Source organism: Ostrinia furnacalis, unplaced genomic scaffold (genome assembly GCF_004193835.3).
Source record: "Ostrinia furnacalis isolate ACB-3 unplaced genomic scaffold, ASM419383v2 OfSCF1242, whole genome shotgun sequence".
In the NCBI taxonomy this organism is placed as follows: domain Eukaryota; kingdom Metazoa; phylum Arthropoda; class Insecta; order Lepidoptera; family Crambidae; genus Ostrinia; species Ostrinia furnacalis.
The window spans coordinates 51,971-70,460 of record NW_021131481.1 but is presented as its reverse complement, the minus strand read 5'-3'; the positions used below and the strand labels follow the sequence as shown (position 1 = coordinate 70,460).

Here is an 18,490-nt window from a genome sequence, read left to right as displayed (position 1 = left end):
CATTACGACCACGCAAATTAGCAGAAAGGCGCTGAATGCCAACCGGTCAATATCGAAATCACTTGGGGAGGGCTATGTTCAGCAGTAGACGTCCTGTGGCTGAAATGATGATGAAGATGGTGCACATCCTTCTTGTTTAAATCACGATACGTAAAATTAGGCTACGAATACGCCAACGATATGTTGTAGTGTGACCCGCCATGTCCGCAGATGAGCCGCGCAAGACCGACACCAACTACTCCAAGAGTCGTGTCAAGGTGTCGCCCTACCGCCGCAGTTTGAGGGCAGACCACACGGCGACCTCCATGCTGGCCAACTACACAGGTCAGTGGTCTACACAGGGCAGCGCTCGCTACACAGGGAAGTGCTCACTACACAGGACAGCGCTCACTGCAAAAGGGAGTGCTTACTACAGAGGGCAGTTTTCACTATACAGGTCAGCGTTCACTGCACAGGGCAGCGCTCACTACACAGGGCAGCGCTCACTACACAGGGCAGCGGCCAACTACACAGGTCAGTGCTCGCTACACAGGGCAGTTTTCACTACACAGGGCAGCGCTCATTACACAGGGACTGTTAAAGTCTTCCTGCGTTGGTACTCAACACTTTACCATCGAAATATCGTCTGAAAATAAATGTTTTTTTAATTTAAACCAAAATTTTTTCTCTGTAAGGAAATTTATTATACAGATTTTAGAAAAGGATTTATGACAGGTTTAACTGCCCCATCAAAATTTCTATTTCAACGTTTGTATCTCTCTTCAGGAAACAACACAACAATGGAGATGGACATCACGGAATCTTCCTTCGTGTCCCACGAGGAAGGTTCCTTAGACGACAGCTCGTATCTGTCAGGGTTACGAAGCATCCGCGGCCGCCGCTCCTACAAGCCGCTTAAAGAGATGACGCTCCGCCACGTGACAGCCAACCGCAGCGCCAACAAGTCCGCGGCCAATGTGTCTGGTGAGTATCACTACAGACTAGTGGTAGTCATTACTCAAGAGATGGCGCTGGCATCTGCATTACTATGGCACACGCCACCGCGCCTACGAAACCTGCATCGCGTTCGCGGTATCAAAGTTTTTCGCCCTGAATAGTATATTATAGAAAACTGAGATGTATAGCCTGACCAGGAACATAAAAACCCTCGCCATGTTGCGGAAAACTAATGGTACTAATTTCTTTTAATGGCAACAGTAACTGAAAACTTCATTGACATGTCACCTTGCATGTCAGTCTATTGTTGTCAAAGTGTAAATTACTTTACTAATTAATTTAAATGTTTGCAATTGATTTAGTTAATTGCTAAAATATTTTTATAGTCGTGAAAGAAAAGTGGTTCACGATGTGTTAATGTATTTGTCGAAGAGAAATACTATGGGTTCGGACAATATTTTCATTAAATAATGTTTCCGACAAAGGTTGTCAAATTGACTGACATGTTTATCGTATAGTACAGTCCACTATGAAAANTAATTACGATGATATAAGTCAAAAGAAGCTATAACAATAAATTATATGACTAAAATCATTTCGAAATCTGCCAAATTCTCGATTTCTGCATGAAAAATGTGACAACGCTCTTAAGAGTCACATCATTTGTTAGCACTCAAGATTGACGAAAAGGATGGCGAAGAAATAATTCGCATGAAAGTACAAAAAAAAATCTTATCGTATTTTATGTCAATTTTTAGAACTTCATCGAAGTTATTAATGCTAAGAAGTTACATAGATATGATAAGTAATTCAATATCGCAGATAGATAATATCTGCACCAGTAGAAGAAATCCAGTGGGAACTATTTCAACATAATAACAAGATAGCGGGCAGATAGCGCCCGCCTTTCCGGCTATCATAATAAACAAAACCATAATATTGACAAAGGTACATGATAACACGACAAACTATGTAAATGAAATCTCACTATAACATCCATAACAATCTAATACAATACAAACTTGATGAAGGTAGGTTTAACTCCTTTTTGCATAATAAAACTACTTTCAAGGTATAGTATACCTTGAAAGTAGTATCACTCATCAACTGTTACCGTTGCAGCGTTGTTATTAAATTTTTAGCTTAAAGCTGAATCTTGGGTTCGATTCCCCGGCTTTTGTAAAAAAGTATGTAGCATAAAATATTGAACTTCTAGTGAACAGTACAGAACAGAACAGGTAAACAATTTGGAATTAAAAATAAGGGAAGAATTTAAAGCTGAATCTTGGATTTGATACCCTAGCTTAGTCATATAAACTGGTGAAAAGAAATAATTTGCTGTCCCCCGTTTATTTACAATAGATATACCTACATATTACGAAATATGACTCTGATGCCTAACACAAGCTTTTTGGCGAGGAGATTTAGATTAGGTAACACACTAATGGTTTACCACATAATTACTTATCTAGAAACATGTGATGCGAAATGCAAATTCTTTGCACGTGAGTTTGGCTCGCCCCAGACCAGTTTTTTTTTCTACTTCAATTCGTAAGTTCCACTTTTCATCTGCTTCTATTTTATTTTTAGATCATAGACTTAATACCGACTACTATTAAGACTGGGCGATGTATGGTCCTAAGATTTACTTACATTTATAATATACCAGATAAGGTGATCCGGTGGTGGACTTTACAATCAGTAACTTATATTTATACGCGATAATGAAAATTACTTTTAATGATACGTAGAGAGTATTTAAAAATATTTATGGTAAGTTGTTTGTTACCATTTAACTTTTAATTATTTGTGGTAGAGTTTAATCTTTCTTTGACTAAGCGATCTAACGCTCTGATAATTTTAAATGAAACTCAAATCGTGTTTACAAGGAATGATGAGTTGCTACCTCAAGGGAGCGTAAGTAATCTGATCAAATGAAACAACTAATGAGAACATAAATGGCGTAATATATTGGTAGGGGACCGAGTGGCCCGCACCAGATATGTGTATCATCATCTCAATCAAATTAATAACGAATGAGTATATCATATAATACGAGTTTGTAACTTATTGCTTGCAAAATAAGTTAAAACGAATCAATGCTATATTTTAAAGTATTACGATTTCATTTGGGACTAATGAGTCTACATAAACTGTTTATTTTTAAGATTGATGGTATTTTGACGCTTAACAAAAAACCTAATTAAATTATTCAAGAAAAACAATCAGATTTCAGTTTTGAGAACTCTAGATTGTAACTGCATACTCGAAGAAAACATTCTATTATCATTCCAGTCTAAAAAACAAAATAATCGTTCAAGCGTAGATCTCCATTGGGACCGATCCATAGCGACATGCAACCAAGTATTTATGTAACTGTCTGTCTACCTTTATGTGTAGATAATACTTCGTCAAATACTTTTTGTACTTGGCTAGGTACAAAGTACATTTGACAGTGATATGTTTACGATCACAATTAAGTTTCTCTTAGTGTGTTTTTGAACCAATAATACTTAAATAGATAAAGCTACATTGAATGCTATTGGTTATAGCTTGATTGATAAATAAATTGATTTTCAACAAAGTTGAAATAAGTATTTAACATAATTATTATCACCTTTGGCCATAGCACATAATTTTTATTTATAAAAATGTTCAATGCATTTTTATTTATAGCGCATATTTTATTATTTTCCTCATCAGTAGTACCTACCTAATTCCCGACACAGTTGACCGTTGAAAAAACTTTTTTCACATGAGTCTAGACTTAAAATCGTGAATGCGAACCGCTATTATTAATTTACCTCAGGAAATTTTAACACGCTAGGTAATTTATGCGGAAGACCATCTTAATTGAGCATCAACTATCTGTCGAGTTTTGTTGTCAGCCGACCACTTTGTTTAATTATATCAATTTTATATTTTTGAACAAGCGACACGCGATGGGTTCGCCCGAATATTATCCGTAGGCAACCCTTTCTCGGGAATCGAATAGTGGAACTTGTTAATGTTAAGAGTTAAAAATTAATATGCAATAGACGTATTTTTAAAACATTAGAATTCCCATTCGCATACGAATTTGTGGAAATACTAACTTTTGTGTGATTTCGCGTGCGGACTGGGATTCGAACACCACAGAATAATAATAAGTGTGTACTACGATTCGAACGAAGGCTTTAAAATTTAAGTTTTTTGGTCTAGAGATAAACGGGGCCGGTTATTTTAAAATGCATAATATTTGAATGGATAATAAAAAAAAAATATGACAATCAATCAAAGCACAGAAATAGTAGAGCAGTGTGATGAGGTTTTTCTCATCTATCACGTGTGTCTTAGGCAAAATGTGACAAGTTTAACAAGTGTAGTTTAAGTGCTAAGCAAGTTGCCCGCAAAGAATCCCCGCAAATGCGTTGCGTCACGTGGGCGGGCGGATCGATTGGGCGGGCAGCGGCGGGAGCGCTTGCGCGAACTCGATCCTCTCCTCCCTCGTATCGACCGCTAACTTTTAACTCCACGCTTTTGGGGCAGGTTAGGCCTATGTTCTAGGGTCAAGGTCACGTTTCCTCCCGCTAAAATATTCGTTATCCTGCCCGCAGTCACAGCTTATTAGATAAGGGCGCCTGTGTTAAGTAACGCCTGAATATAACGCGTTATACATAGTTAAGACATATTTTGTTAAAAAATAATCACTAAAATAACAATTTTATAGTAGGTATCATCATAATAAATGTTAATCAAAATCATTTTTAAATGTCAAATAAATAACTGATCCATGATGATATTGAACTATATTTTTGGAGCAGATAAATAAAATTGATAATACACTGTACATTTCCTATATTTTAATCATCAAGCGCTAAATCAAAAGCTAAATGAATTTGGATAAAATTAAGCCGATGAATTTGCCACCCACCTGTTATATAAATAAGTTTATTTAGATGTGTCAAACATGCTAATCTTCCATATATTTAGAATAGGATGATTCACAGTGTAGGTGGTGCCGCGATATAAATATGTCCCACAGTGTCGCACAAGGGTTTATTGTCGCCCTTGTCTATTTACACCCCCATCATATAAGAGTACCTAGTTAATTTTTAATTGATGGTGGAACACTATCAATTAATGTAAATTAAGGCGNTTAACAAGATTTGTTATAAATTACTCGAGAATACAAAACATGATAAACTGAGATGACACTTGGCTCAGAGAACTGACATAACATTATTTCAGTCGTCGTAACCCAAATTTACACTCCGTGAAAATACTATTTTCTCTGGAAATGCGCATAACTTTCTGTTACAAATGCATACCACGCGAGCGAAGTCGCGGAAAAGGCAAGTTATTAAGAAAATACGTACGACCTGAGAACCAGTTTGTGCGGGTTGCATTGTCATGTGGGCACATGGTTTAAAACTCCTCCTAGAGTTTACGCAACTTACGTACAAAGTTACCAATGCCAAGATCAGGAAAAACTCACGCAGCGCTGGCAAAGTTACGTTACCGTTCGCAATGTGTTAGCTTACAACACTTAACAGTATTGTTAGTAACAACCAGACGAGTTCAGTATAATGACCGGTCATTGCATATTTCTCAAGTCTAGGCTATAAAGGCAAGGCTAATACAAAGCCATTGCTTTCTCCATTTCATACATTACGTTAATACTATCGTGCGTATCCACGTTGTTGGAATACTTATTATGTAGGATATCTTTTTGTAACCGACTCTATTTTTTACTATCTAGGCGGTTCAAATATAACTAATGAGCTCGCGTATGAATTATTTAATAGCAAAAGTTTACAAGCAATAAATAGTGAATACGACAAACTTCTAAATTAAAACCATAGTAACTAAAACCTTAAAGAAAAATTAAGATTGCATCAGCTGCTGAAACTGCAGTATAAAGTATTAAATCATCGAGGTAATACAAGTCTCAAACACTAATAAAATAGTTTTCATATTCCATTTTAGGGCTGATCAATTGGCCAAATGTTTGTTTTGTTTTTGGTCCTACTTAATCTTATATTGACGTTCATGTGCGTAGTAACGTAACGTTTATTAAATTTTGAAGATGTATAGTCTTTTTTATATCTAATGCAGGATCTTTTTATCAAAAGTTTCAGAATAAAACTTTCGTATTACACCGAATGTAAGATTTGTTGCGGTTTACTCTAAGATTAAATTGTTAAATATTCAAAGAGAAATAAAACTTCTAGCGAGATTAAATTAAGAGTATAGAATTGTTCATTGTTTACATAGTCGAATTTCCCTGTGCTTCTAAAAAAGTGCGTGATGCGCGGGCAACGTGCGCGCCGGAGCCCGGCGGTGCTGCCGGCGGCGGTGGCGGGAGGCGGCGGCGGGCGGCGGGCGGCGGCGGCGGGCGGCTCCTCCGCGCGGATTGATCGCACCCGGACTCAGCCGGCACGCGGAGCTCCGACGTCGTCATGGAGACCGTCTGCCGCTGCTGCCGACCCGGCGTCGCCATGATTACCGCGCAGATTCAATAACTCGGCGATATTCAATCAAAGCCTTTTCACATACACATTATTATTATGTAATATGCTACTTGCTTTTTCATTTGTACGGCTTACTTCGAAACTAACCAATTTATCGACTCTTTCAAGTCGTAAATTAAAGTTATATTTATCGGCTAGTTTTATGAAGCCTTATTTTTTGTTATAATTCAATAGAATTCTCATCTAACTGAATTTATTACATTTCTTCTACCTGTCTAATACGCAATAATATTTTTTTTATCCACAACGAGGAAGCTCTTGGCCTGTATCTCACCTGATGGTAATTATAATCCTGCAGTCCACAACAGTCCTAAATAGTTTCGCATTTCTTTTAAAAGTGTTTCACCTTTCGTCCTACATGCAATGCAACGAGATTCAAGACGTAAAAATTGCTATTAGAATAGCAGGAAGAAGTTTAAAGGACATTTCAATTTAAGAATGATAGGTGACTATCCAAATCGTGGGAATAATTGATTCTCACACGGCTGCCGACACTTGAACTAACGCGCCTATTTTAGGCATGCTAGTGATGCATAACAAATGTAGACGAATAAAGTCTATGGAGTTATTAAAACGAAAACGTTTTTCTTACGTTATTTATAATAAAACGAATACATAATACAATTACCTATAGTGTTTTTCCAGCAAACATTGTGAAAATCATGGTGGCAATTCTATTGAATAATCAAAGTAAAATAAGATTTTATACTTACCGCCTAAGACACGAAAATTTTATAATGTTTATTATACTTTGGCAACTGTGTATTTATCTTTTTATTCACTATGGGCACGAACTAAAAGATACTTTTAGATAAACCAACAACCGAATCGCCACCATTGTTTCCGAGTTTGACAGTAGCCACTTCAAATGCAATAATTAAACAAATAAAGACCACCACTGATTGCCGATTTATCAAAGATGTTTTTAAACTTTGAATAATGGTGATAAATATGAAAGAATATGAGTACGGATAGAACATGCTAATCGAAAGGGATATTAAAATAGAAAATCCAACTAAGTTGTATGTATTCATCTAAAATAATTACATACCTTGCATTTTCAAAGGCCAAAACTGGCATAAATGATTCATTGAAGATAATGGCGCCTGTCAGCGCCGGACTCTGGGGATCCGTGGCTTTTCAGTAATCGGAACTGGGGTCAACCTGTAAAAATATTAAATGTTAGTGAACGTATGACTCTTCGTTTATAATCGTAAAACGTGTAACATAAGGAAATGAAAGTCAAGAAGAAAAATAAGCAGTTCTTCATTCGTCCACCACATACTCGTAACATAATATGTCATCGAATTTCGGTTTGGAAGTTTACAGGTTAGTAAGAAAACTGAACAGCTCAAATAGTACCATACAGTTTCCAAAACTTAGTGAGAGCATGAGGTGAAACATCATCATTTATCTTTGTATGCCTCACTTTTTTAATATTACTAGCTTTTCTAGCCTGTGCTACGCGAACAAAGCTAGTTTTAATTTAACTGAAGCCTGTTATTTATAAGACGAGATGGAAGGTAAAGAACTTTGGATGATAATGCCACTGAATTTTGGGTTCTGCTGAATATGTCCACACAGAAGATAATACCAAAGCGAAAGCTTACTCAAATGTTGTAAGGGGCGTAGCAAAGATTTAAAATGTTATATTCCATACACTACCCTGAATTTTCCTTCGTGTAACCGAGGCTTATTATTGGTCAGTTGAACGTAAAGTGAAGCAGAATTAGAAGGCAGCAGGAAAAGTACATGCAGTTTCAATAATCCAGTCAAGTGTTCCACAGGGGTCGGTTTTTAGTCCAATTTTGTAAAACATGATACGACTTTGTCTGGCGCTTCCTCCGCACAGGTAAGGTAAGAACATCATTTGCTATGCAGAAAGAAATGCAGATGATACCTACTCATATAACTACCCAGGGGAGGAACTATAAGTTACAACGAGGCGACTTGTTTGTGCCCGTCCTAGCCGCTGCAGGTGGCACAATGATCGCCAATAGAATGCTGCATCTGGCATCTGGGTGGCCCTCTTCGTTCATCTTCGTCCAGGCCACTGTCAACCACTGTACGACGGACCAGAAAGTTGTGATGGGAATTGGGGATGAAAAAAGTAATTGAGCATAGCATCAATTTCTTACACATTAAATTATGATTGGGTAATCACAGTATATCCGTCATGTTATCCGTCAGGTGATCCGTCTGCTCGTTTGCCTCCTGTCACATTAAAAAAAAAATTAGGTACTTAGAGGTGTGGAGCTCAGACCGAGTCTTTCCTCATGTATCTCTCTCTAGTCTCTATCTATGTATCATCAGCACATATTAACTTCTGTAAATTATTTTCATGCTACACTATTTATTTATCTTGATTATGTTGTGCTTGTGCCATATAAAATAATTATACATTCATTTCAATATTTCAAAGGAGAACCAATCAAACCACTTATATGGTAATGATCAAGTTAGCTATAACAACTATAACAAGCCTTTTTATTGCCAGTTGATAGGTTTAGTGATAAGTGAAATTATAGGTGGACATTTAATTTTAAATTACAGCAAAAGGAAATGACCACTGAGATTTATTATCATCATTTAGCTTCAAGTGAGCCATAATAATAAGCCTATGTCATTACCATGCAGAATTTAAAACCTATACAATAATAATAGTCCTTAATCAAGTGTTATGTTTACTACTAGACTACTTAAAAGTTCCATGGCATTCCTTCGTTTAAAAAAACTCACCAAAAGGTGATCAAAGATACTAATTATTTTTATATGTAAAAACTAGCTTTCTGCCCGCGGCTTCGCCCGCGTGGAATTTTGTCTGTCACAGAAAAACTTTATCGCGCGCGTTCCTGTTTCAAAAACCGGGATATAAACTATCCTATTTCCTTTCCCGGGACTCAAACTATCTCTATGCCAAATTTCATCAAAATCGGTTCAGTGGTTTAGGCGTGAAAGCAAGACAGACAGACAGAGTTACTTTCGCATTTATAATACTAGCTTTCCGCCCGCGGCTTCCTCCTCCTCCTATGTCCTTTCCCGGGACTTAAACTATGTCCCTGCCAAATTTCATCAAAATCGGTTCAGTGGTTTAGGCGTGAAAGAGAGAGAGACAGACAGACAGACAGACAGACAGACAGACAGACAGACAGACAGACAGACAGACAGACAGACCGACAGACAGACAGAGTTACTTTCGCATTTATAATATTACTATAGATTAGTGGAATGTAAAAGGGGGTTTTTATAATAAGACTAAAAGCTAAATTATGTCAGTAATAAAAATATCAGTGTAAAAATATAATTATAAATACATATAAGTACCTAATAGCAGGCCTGTACATCTCCGCGAGTTTACATCGAAAATAAAACACGCACGATGGCCCACCTATAGGATACTATTCGACAAGGCCTCACATACGAGCGAACATTGACTCACGCACGCGTATTCTTGTGTATGATGGAAGAAAATAAAGAAAATGGTATACTAAATACTGTGCGATATTTAACTGCCTAAATAATAATAAAAAAGGCCAGTAGAATTAAACACAAAAATGAATTAAATCGGAAATAATTCCTACTAAAGATTTTAGTGCTTTGATGGCTTCATTAGTTGACCATAAAGACTCTCCTAGGTTTTCGAATTCGACGGAGTTGTGCTTAAGTGGTGGGGGCCCCCGAAAGGGGCGCTTTTTGGTTTTCCGGTTTTACCGCGTAAAGGACTTACTCTATCGAAAAGTGGTCTTCCTGACGGTTGAAGGGCATTTATTAATCCTGCATTAAATAAGACCAAATTCATATGTTTTGAACAAACCGTTCTCGTGCAAATGTTCGGCAAAGTAGAAAATATGTGTATAATTAATGACCCTCTCCACGTCCAATGGCTCGTTACCCGCAGGCTTCTAAGTCTTGAAAAGGAGCGCCTCAACCAGTGTAACCCTATCAAGGCTTACGAGCTGGATGCGCCTATCCTTGTTTGTCCCAGCCGTTCCTTAACTGCGGTTGCTGCACCTCTTCCTGGCACTCACCTGAACGACTCTGTGTAACCTACTGTAGCTGCCCATCTTCCTTGTATCCTCCTGCACGACTACGTTACCTAGCCGTATGCCTGGTCTAAGGTTCGATACCAAAAATCAACAACAACAAGTTCATATTAAAACGCTGAAAAGTTTTTTGTTTGTTTGTTTGAACGCGCTAATCTCAAGAATTACTAGTTTGATTGAAATATTTTTTTTTGTGTTGAATAGCTCATAAATTGAGGAAGGCTATAGGATATATACAACCACTCTACGACTAATAGAGCCGAAGCAGTAAAGAAAAATGTTGCAAGCACGAAAAATAGTATTTAAACTATTTTCACGCGTACGAAGCTGATTTTATGGCGTCGAACCTTGGACCAGGCATATGGCTAAGCAATGCAATCGTACAGGAGGGTACAAGGAAGAGGGGCAGCCACATTAGGTAACACAGTCTTTCAGGAGAGTGCCAGGAAGAGGTGCAGCAACCGCAGTTAAGGAACGGCTGGGACGAACAAGGATGAGCGAATCCAACTCGTGAGCCTTGACAGGGATACGCCGGTTAAGGCGACCCTTTACAAGGCTTGGGAGCCTACGGGTGACGAGCTATTGGACGTGGAGAGGGTCAATAATTATACACATATTTTCTACTTTGCCGAACATTTGCACGAGAACGGTTTGTCCAAAACATATAAATTTGGTTTTATTTAATGCAGGATTAAATGCCCTTCAATCGTCAGGAAGACCACTTTTCGATAGGGTAAGTCCTTTACGCGGTATAACCGGAAAACTGAAAAAGTGCCCCTTTCGGGGGCCCCCACCACTTAAGCACAACTCCGTCGAAGTCGAAAACCTAGGAGAGTCTTAATGGGCAACCAATGAAGCCATTAAAGCAATAAAATCTTTTGTAGGAATTATTTCCGATTTAATTCATTTTTGTGTTTAATTCTACTGGCCTATTTTATTATTTAGTTATTTAATTTTTAGCGTTAAGAGTCGCATCTCAAACTAATTTGAAAATTATAAATAACTTGAAAAAATCGAACTGCCTAAGGCGGCCGTAACAGCGTATTACACTTGAAAATTTCGACGGGTTCATCCAGTGTCTAAGTAGCTCAGTTGGAAGAGCAGTCGCCCGGCAAGCGGAAGGTCGTGGGTTCAATTCCCGCCTTAGGCAGTTCGATTTTTTCAAGTTATTTATAATTTTCAAATTATTTTATTATTATTTAGGCAGTTAAATATCGCACAGTATTTAGTACACCATTTTCTTTATTTTCTTCCATCATACACAAGAATACGCGTGCGTGAGTCAATGTTCGCTCGTATGTGAGGCCTTGTCGAAGAGTATCCTGTAGGTGGGCCATCGTGCGTGTTTTGTTTTCGATGTAAACTCGCGGAGATGAACAGGCCTGCTATTAGGTACTTATATTTATAATTATATTTTTACACTGATATTTTTATTACTAAATAAACTTCTGTACATAGTACTTATTATTATTCTGTGCTAATAGCCAAACAGAAAATACAGCTAGATAGAGAATTTACTATAATGTTTATGTTTTTTATTTACGAGCTTTCCTTTTTTAGGGTTCCGTAGTCCTGACAAGGAACCCTTATTGTTTCGATATGTCTGTCTGACCCCCCTCTCTAAAAACTTAACTGTTGGCTTGAAAAATCTGAAAAAAATCTTATTAATATTCATTTAACTCATATATTATAAAATTTCTCAACTAATAAAAATTCCTTTGCAGAAAATATTAAAAGTGACTTTAGATGAAGCAATTGCTTGCTTCTAAAATATATTTCGTTAACGACGGATACTACGGAACCCTACACTGCGCGTGGCACGACACGCACTTGGCCAATTTTTTTCTGGTTTTGTTATTTTATTATACCACTGAATTGAATATTATAATTATTGCGAATAACAGCTACTTAGGACAGCTAAACTACAAGTGACAAAATTATCGCAGACATATGGGACCTATGGACAGTAAAAAATGTGTGTTACATTCTGAATGCTACATTTTCTATTCTGGTATTTTGGCAACTTATAGTTAATGTTATTATATACATTGAACAGTTAAAATGTATTTTTTTGAAATTGTCATACAATACAAAAAGATTTAAGCCAATAATTATTTGAAATGCTGAAAAAGTACTACAACAATAATTATTGATTGTCAATCAATCTATTATAATGAATGAAAAGTGAATGTATTTGTTTTTATTTTAAATTCATCAAAGATCAACAACAAAATCTGTTAGATTATTAATTGTTTAGATCTGTGTGGAAATAAGGCACTCAATTTTACTATCATAGGTACATTTAACAAAGTTGAAAATTATTTTATCAATATTGAAATGTATTCCATCTGGGGTGTTTGAGGTCAATAAATAATAACCCAAAGAATGGCATTATCATTTGTTTGGAAAAATCAACTGTCGCAGATGTAACTTGACTTGAACCCATCACCTTTTTTACTTTCTGGGCGATAGCTGATTGTTAAGTGATATGTACGAGGTGAGCCAGCGTTTGAGGCAGTTAATTTATTTAAGGCAAAGAAAAATAAGTATTGTAAATAGAAATCATAATTAAATTACTCACACAATAAAGCATTAAAAGATGATGATGTTATTCTATCTTATTTCAATTGGCAATTATGTGGCCATTTTTAAAATGTCAAAAATTTTCATCTAGATAAAATACAGTAGGTATTTACACTACTTAAATAGCCAAGACCCTAAGTGCAATGCATGCTCATGGTGCTAACAGCTAACTCTGATAACCCATACACAATCCCTTGAAACTATAGCAGCGCTTTCAATTCCGCATTGTTTGCCAGATTTCATAAAAAAATTGTATCATGATCTTGTAAATCTCTTCACAACAACCTTAATAATTATTTACCTACTCCAGTTTATGGTGTAGGTACGCAGAACATTATTTGAACATCAGCTACCTACATTATTTGCAAAGTAGATAGCAAGACACTGTCAATTAATTTATCAATAAATAAAACAATCTTAATTTATGACATTTTACTTTGCAAGTTTAATACAAAAACAAAATAGTTTTTATGATAACCAAGATAGTGAATAGTTATCAAAGGATAGACCATAGGACCTTAGTACTTTTACTACTTTGAGGATTTAAAAATAATAAGAAATATACGCATTTTTATCAAATAGGAAGGAAGCTCTTAGCATTTTATTGTGTGTCATTGCACTGAGCTATGAGTGGAATGGAGTTAAGTAATATTCAAACAAATACACAATATTCTAAAACTTCAAATGTGATAATACATAAAATATTCACAACAAAACGTATTCAATTATAAAACTTTGAACTTTTACTAGTCTGCAGTCTATGTATTGTAATAATCAGTTTGTTGATACCACAAAAAATAACCTCCAAACCGATGATATTGTAATCAAGGCTATTAGAGAAGAAACCTAGCGGTGCTCAATGTCCTAAACAAAAGAAACTGTACGAACACATCAACCAGGAATATTGTAGGACTCAATTTTGATTGTACAAGTTTTGATTTTACCTTTTACAATGACGTCATTACATTGACAGTCAATAAACCATGGTAAACAATAAATCACGATAGGCTCTTTTTATAACATAACACAGTTACGATATTGCTAACTTTTTATGTGTAATAGCTAAACATAAATATCATGAACTTACTCACAGTTCTATCTGGTGTGCAGTTAAAAACATCCAAGTGGTTCAGGCAGGTCTAACCGCGATCTCAATGGTTGACAGCAAAACTAAATAACATGGCGGCATCTTGTCCCAGCCGGTATAACATTGTTTATATTCCTTTTAGAACAATAACACTGCTGCATACTGATCACAACATCGAACTTTTTCTCCTCGTTAAACACTTGACAATATAAATCCAAATTCAGTAAGTTCAAATCACACATCAAAAGCAAAATGACGTAACATTCTGAACCTTCACGGTCGCACTGTAGGTACAAAAAGGTAGGCACAAGAAAATAAAATGTTGTTTATAAAAAAGCATTAAATGCTGTCCATAAGTCCGTTTGTTAATGGGTAAATTTATTTACTTAGTACACTTATTAACTTTATCAAACCACTTGGAAAAATCAACAAAACAAAATGAAACGCGCTATATTTTTCTCATGAACAAACGTGACACGCAGTCAAGCAAGCTAGCTCGATGTTCTGTTTTTTTACAGTAAATTAATGCTGCCTGGTGCAAAAACAGCTAACTGAGGCAAAAGGGCGTCATATAAAAAAATAATCACATAATAAAATAAAAAGATCAAGAAATTTATTTCGTATTTTTCGAAATGTTTTTTATAATAATTTAATTTAAAAAAAATAATGATCTTTATTCTGTGGCTGCCTCACAACCTTGATAGTCATTCAGAGTGGTTAGTGTATAACTATTGGATTGGATAAAAGCTATTAACTATTTTAAATAGAAGCGTAGTTTATTAAATTCTTATTTTTAAAACAAAATCACTTGGATTATTTAATAAAATATATTTTAACAATAAACCAGCCATCTACAGGTAGATTTCTGCATAACAATTTGAATGAAACATAAATAATAGCAAAAATAAAAAAATCGAAAATGTGCGTTTGTTATTCAACTAGCACAGTTTCTCTTGCACTAGCGTACAAAAGCCTAACCGAATCACAGTAACCGACCCCACGTCGTGAACCGCTCACAATGACGTAGGCATCACCAGCGCGAAGAATACGTTTTGCTTTACAATAATCAAGAGCAGCATGGATCCGTGATTCTACTTCCGATATCCAACTTCCTCTTGCAACTTCAAAATAATGCACTGCACGTACTCCCCGCCAAAAACGCAGTTGTCTTCCAGTATGACACGCTCTAGTCACAGCCACTATGGGACAAGGGGGCCTTGCATGGGATAGTATTTTAGCCGTACGACCTGAATTTGTTAAGCATAATATAACAGAAGCTCGAGATCGCATAGCAAGTTCTACTGCACTTACACACACGGCTTTTGTGGGTTCATCCAACGGACTTTGCATTAACTCCATATTCCCATAAATTCGTGGTTGCCATACAATTCTTTCTGCCTGTCTACATATAACAGCTGAAGCAGCCAGGCAATGTTCTGCCATACGTATTGCATCATATGAAGGAGCAAATTTTTTCAAGGGTGAGTCATAGTGTAATTCCAGGGATAGAACATCTGCACCATCTATTACCAAATTAGCTATATCAGTTACACATAATGTAGGTATTTGTTCATTGATTACTGCTTTACATATGCAAGGTTTTCCAGCTTCGTTGCATTTGGCTAATAATATTTTTTGTGCTATGAATATTTTTTCTACCGGCAGATCTGTGCTAAGAACACCACGATCTAAGTATATGCCATCTGCTTCTTTTAATATATCATCAATGTTATCCAATCCTAAAACAGTATCTATGCAAGCAAATACGAGAATATGTTTCCCCTTTTCAGATAGTATATCGCGTACTTGACGTACATCATACGAATTTTGAGAATTGGGAATTAAAACAGCATCAACATCAGATGCAACTGCCCAAGCTATTTGCTCATCCATATGTTCAAAAGGTTGTTGAGATGAATCACTACATGAAAGTGACTGAATGCTGTCACCTTGCCCGTGTGAATTATCTACTTCTCGAGGTACATGCGAGATTCGAACAGTCATTTTAGATCCAATCGTACCACCTGCAGCTACAGAACATTCCACAGAATCATCACCAACTTCAGAAACTACTAATTTAATTTTGCCAGGAGTTAGGCTATCTATGTATACTATGTCCCCAGGTTGCAATTCAGTTAAATGATCATACCCTATGTAAAGACAATCAGCAGTTCCACTTTCACGCCAGCTTGTATCGGTAGTTAGTCTAATAGTCTCATATTGTATTATTTCAACAGTTGCTCTAGGACCGGATTTTAAGTCACCTGTAACAATATCTGGGCCCCGGACATCGACAATAAGGGCTAGTGGGTAAACATATTCAAGTTCAGCACTGTAATTATAGACCGCTTGTCGTATGCTTTGAATCAATTGTGCACAAGCATCAGGTTCCATATCTCGCATATTTAGCCGAGCAACGGTCATGCCACATGCTATTAATCTTTGAATGGTGGTTGGTTCACGATTATTAATGCCAATATCACACATGAGACCTGTTTGCAGTTCTTCGCAAGGATTTTGATGAATGTTTAAATTACTGTAATGTTTTAGTAGAGTAGGTTGTGGGGCACATTTTTCTTTAAAAATAGGTGCTGCTTCTAGTGGAATATGCCATGGTAAAGCCATTTTAATAACGCAACGGTCTTACGGCTTGTAATCAAAGATTAGGGAATAAATTTACAGATAAAGATAAAAAATAGTGAGTTTAGCAAAAATGAACCTTCCAATGTCAAAACACATAAATATTTTTAGTGACAACTTGACGCATTTTGTATATCGTTTGGCGTTTGTTTTTGTAGTTTAAATCCTTTTTGGGATTCTTTTCAACTATGTAATAAGTTACTGGGGGAATCCCGGATAGATTGAATGTTCTTCAACATAAAGTTGCAGATATCCGGTATAAAACAACAGGTTAAAAATGTTTGTAATGAGCCAGTACAAAAAACAGAAATTCATTGAAGATTTATTACTGTGTTCCTTTGCCGACCCACAATACGTAAAAAAATCTTTCTGTCAACTATCATGACAGTTGACTGCTTGTTGACAGTAAGCTCGCTATTATAGTTCCAAAATACTGGACTGTCCTATCGATGACATTGACAGTGGGGCGCCACCGTCAATACCGGATCGCTGGTTCCGATTTTTGTCATGTTGGAAACCATATAGTTGAACGATGGTAGCGCCCCCCTGTCATTGAGTTTGGTGGGACAGTTCAGCGTGGGTCATCTATAATTAAAAAATAGGCCATCGGATTTTTGGCATGACATTACATATACGGAAAGTCGGTTTTTTTTGGATGCCTATTGGCTCCGTGCGCGATTACAGCGCCAACTAGCGTCCACAACTTTGTGGGCTCTGTCACATTGACATTTAGGTCGTATATTTGTGAAAAAATATCGAAATGAAAAAATAACAAATATTTTCAACTAATAAATTGTTGTGATGTATACCACGATTTGGGTGGAAAAAAGGTTTTGAAATCATTTTGGTCATTCAAATCAAATGAGGTAAGTCCAAAAAGTGTGTTTAATTTTGATTGTGTCAGGGTTTGTTTACTTCATTTATAGTTGTAGTTTTACAGTAAAACAAAAAGAAAAAGCTACTTTAACGGTTTCATTATATAACAGTAAATATATTTAAATGTTTCTGTATCGCTAGTAATAAATTAAATATCGTTTTCAGATCGAAATGAGTATCGTTTTGAAGACCGGGTTTGTGAGAGTTACAATATCAAATTCCAACCACAAACCGTATTTAAAGGAAAGTTGTTGGTATTGGCTGGACAAGTCCGAGATGTAGAAGAATTAAGAACAAAACAAGGGCAGAGTTCAATAATTCACGCTCTCATCATAAGGCAAACATCTGTGCACAACAACTACTGTGACTCATTTTTGTACTACCACGTTGTATAGTTTAGTTATTTCCAAATTGTAAACGGCTATTAAAACAGCCCTATCGAAATACAGTCCACTCTTTTATTTAAGTTCCCAGTAGGACCCTTTTCATGCGATTAATTAATGATATTAAAATGTATTATGTAGAATCGCTTTGCCATTGACAGATACATCTGATGACAGAGCTAACATTATTTCTACTTTTGACCACCATGAGCGCTGCGATAGATTATGTCCCCCCCACCTAGTACTTCGCACCCAGCGAATTGGCCAAAATCTTACATTGACATTAGAATTCAAAAAATACGTTGGCAACAAGAGCATTGAATCGAGTTGTCAAAAATATGACCGGTAAAAGCATAGAGAAAAGTAATACATAGGAAATAGAGAACCCTCTCTGTCAAATTTTTGAGCCTATTATTTGACAGCCTGGTG

General features: G+C 36.4%; 2 protein-coding genes across 2 annotated transcripts; one reads left to right on the top strand and one right to left on the bottom strand.

Annotated features, from left to right (window-relative positions):
- Window positions 1-185: 185 nt before the first annotated feature.
- Window positions 186-2,555, top strand: LOC114352015 (uncharacterized). Its single transcript, XM_028303448.1, has 3 exons — window positions 186-324; window positions 766-963; window positions 2,527-2,555. Exons 1-3 carry the CDS (start codon window positions 201-203, stop codon window positions 2,553-2,555), a joined length of 351 nt encoding a protein of 116 aa, XP_028159249.1. The 5' UTR covers window positions 186-200.
- Window positions 2,556-15,056: 12,501 nt separating this feature from the next.
- Window positions 15,057-16,890, bottom strand: LOC114352041 (pyruvate kinase). Its single transcript, XM_028303485.1, has one exon. It carries the CDS (start codon window positions 16,785-16,787, stop codon window positions 15,093-15,095), a length of 1,695 nt encoding a protein of 564 aa, XP_028159286.1. The 5' UTR covers window positions 16,788-16,890; the 3' UTR covers window positions 15,057-15,092.
- Window positions 16,891-18,490: the final 1,600 nt, after the last annotated feature.

Coding starts and splice junctions, on each gene's coding strand:
- LOC114352015 (XM_028303448.1), top strand. CDS start 201: ATGTCCGCAGATGAGCCGCGCAAGACCGACACCAACTACTCCAAGAGT. Junction 325..765: donor CATGCTGGCCAACTACACAG/GTCAGTGGTCTA, acceptor ATCTCTCTTCAG/GAAACAACACAACAATGGAG. Junction 964..2,526: donor GTCCGCGGCCAATGTGTCTG/GTGAGTATCACT, acceptor TTTTATTTTTAG/ATCATAGACTTAATACCGAC.
- LOC114352041 (XM_028303485.1), bottom strand. CDS start 16,787: ATGGCTTTACCATGGCATATTCCACTAGAAGCAGCACCTATTTTTAAA.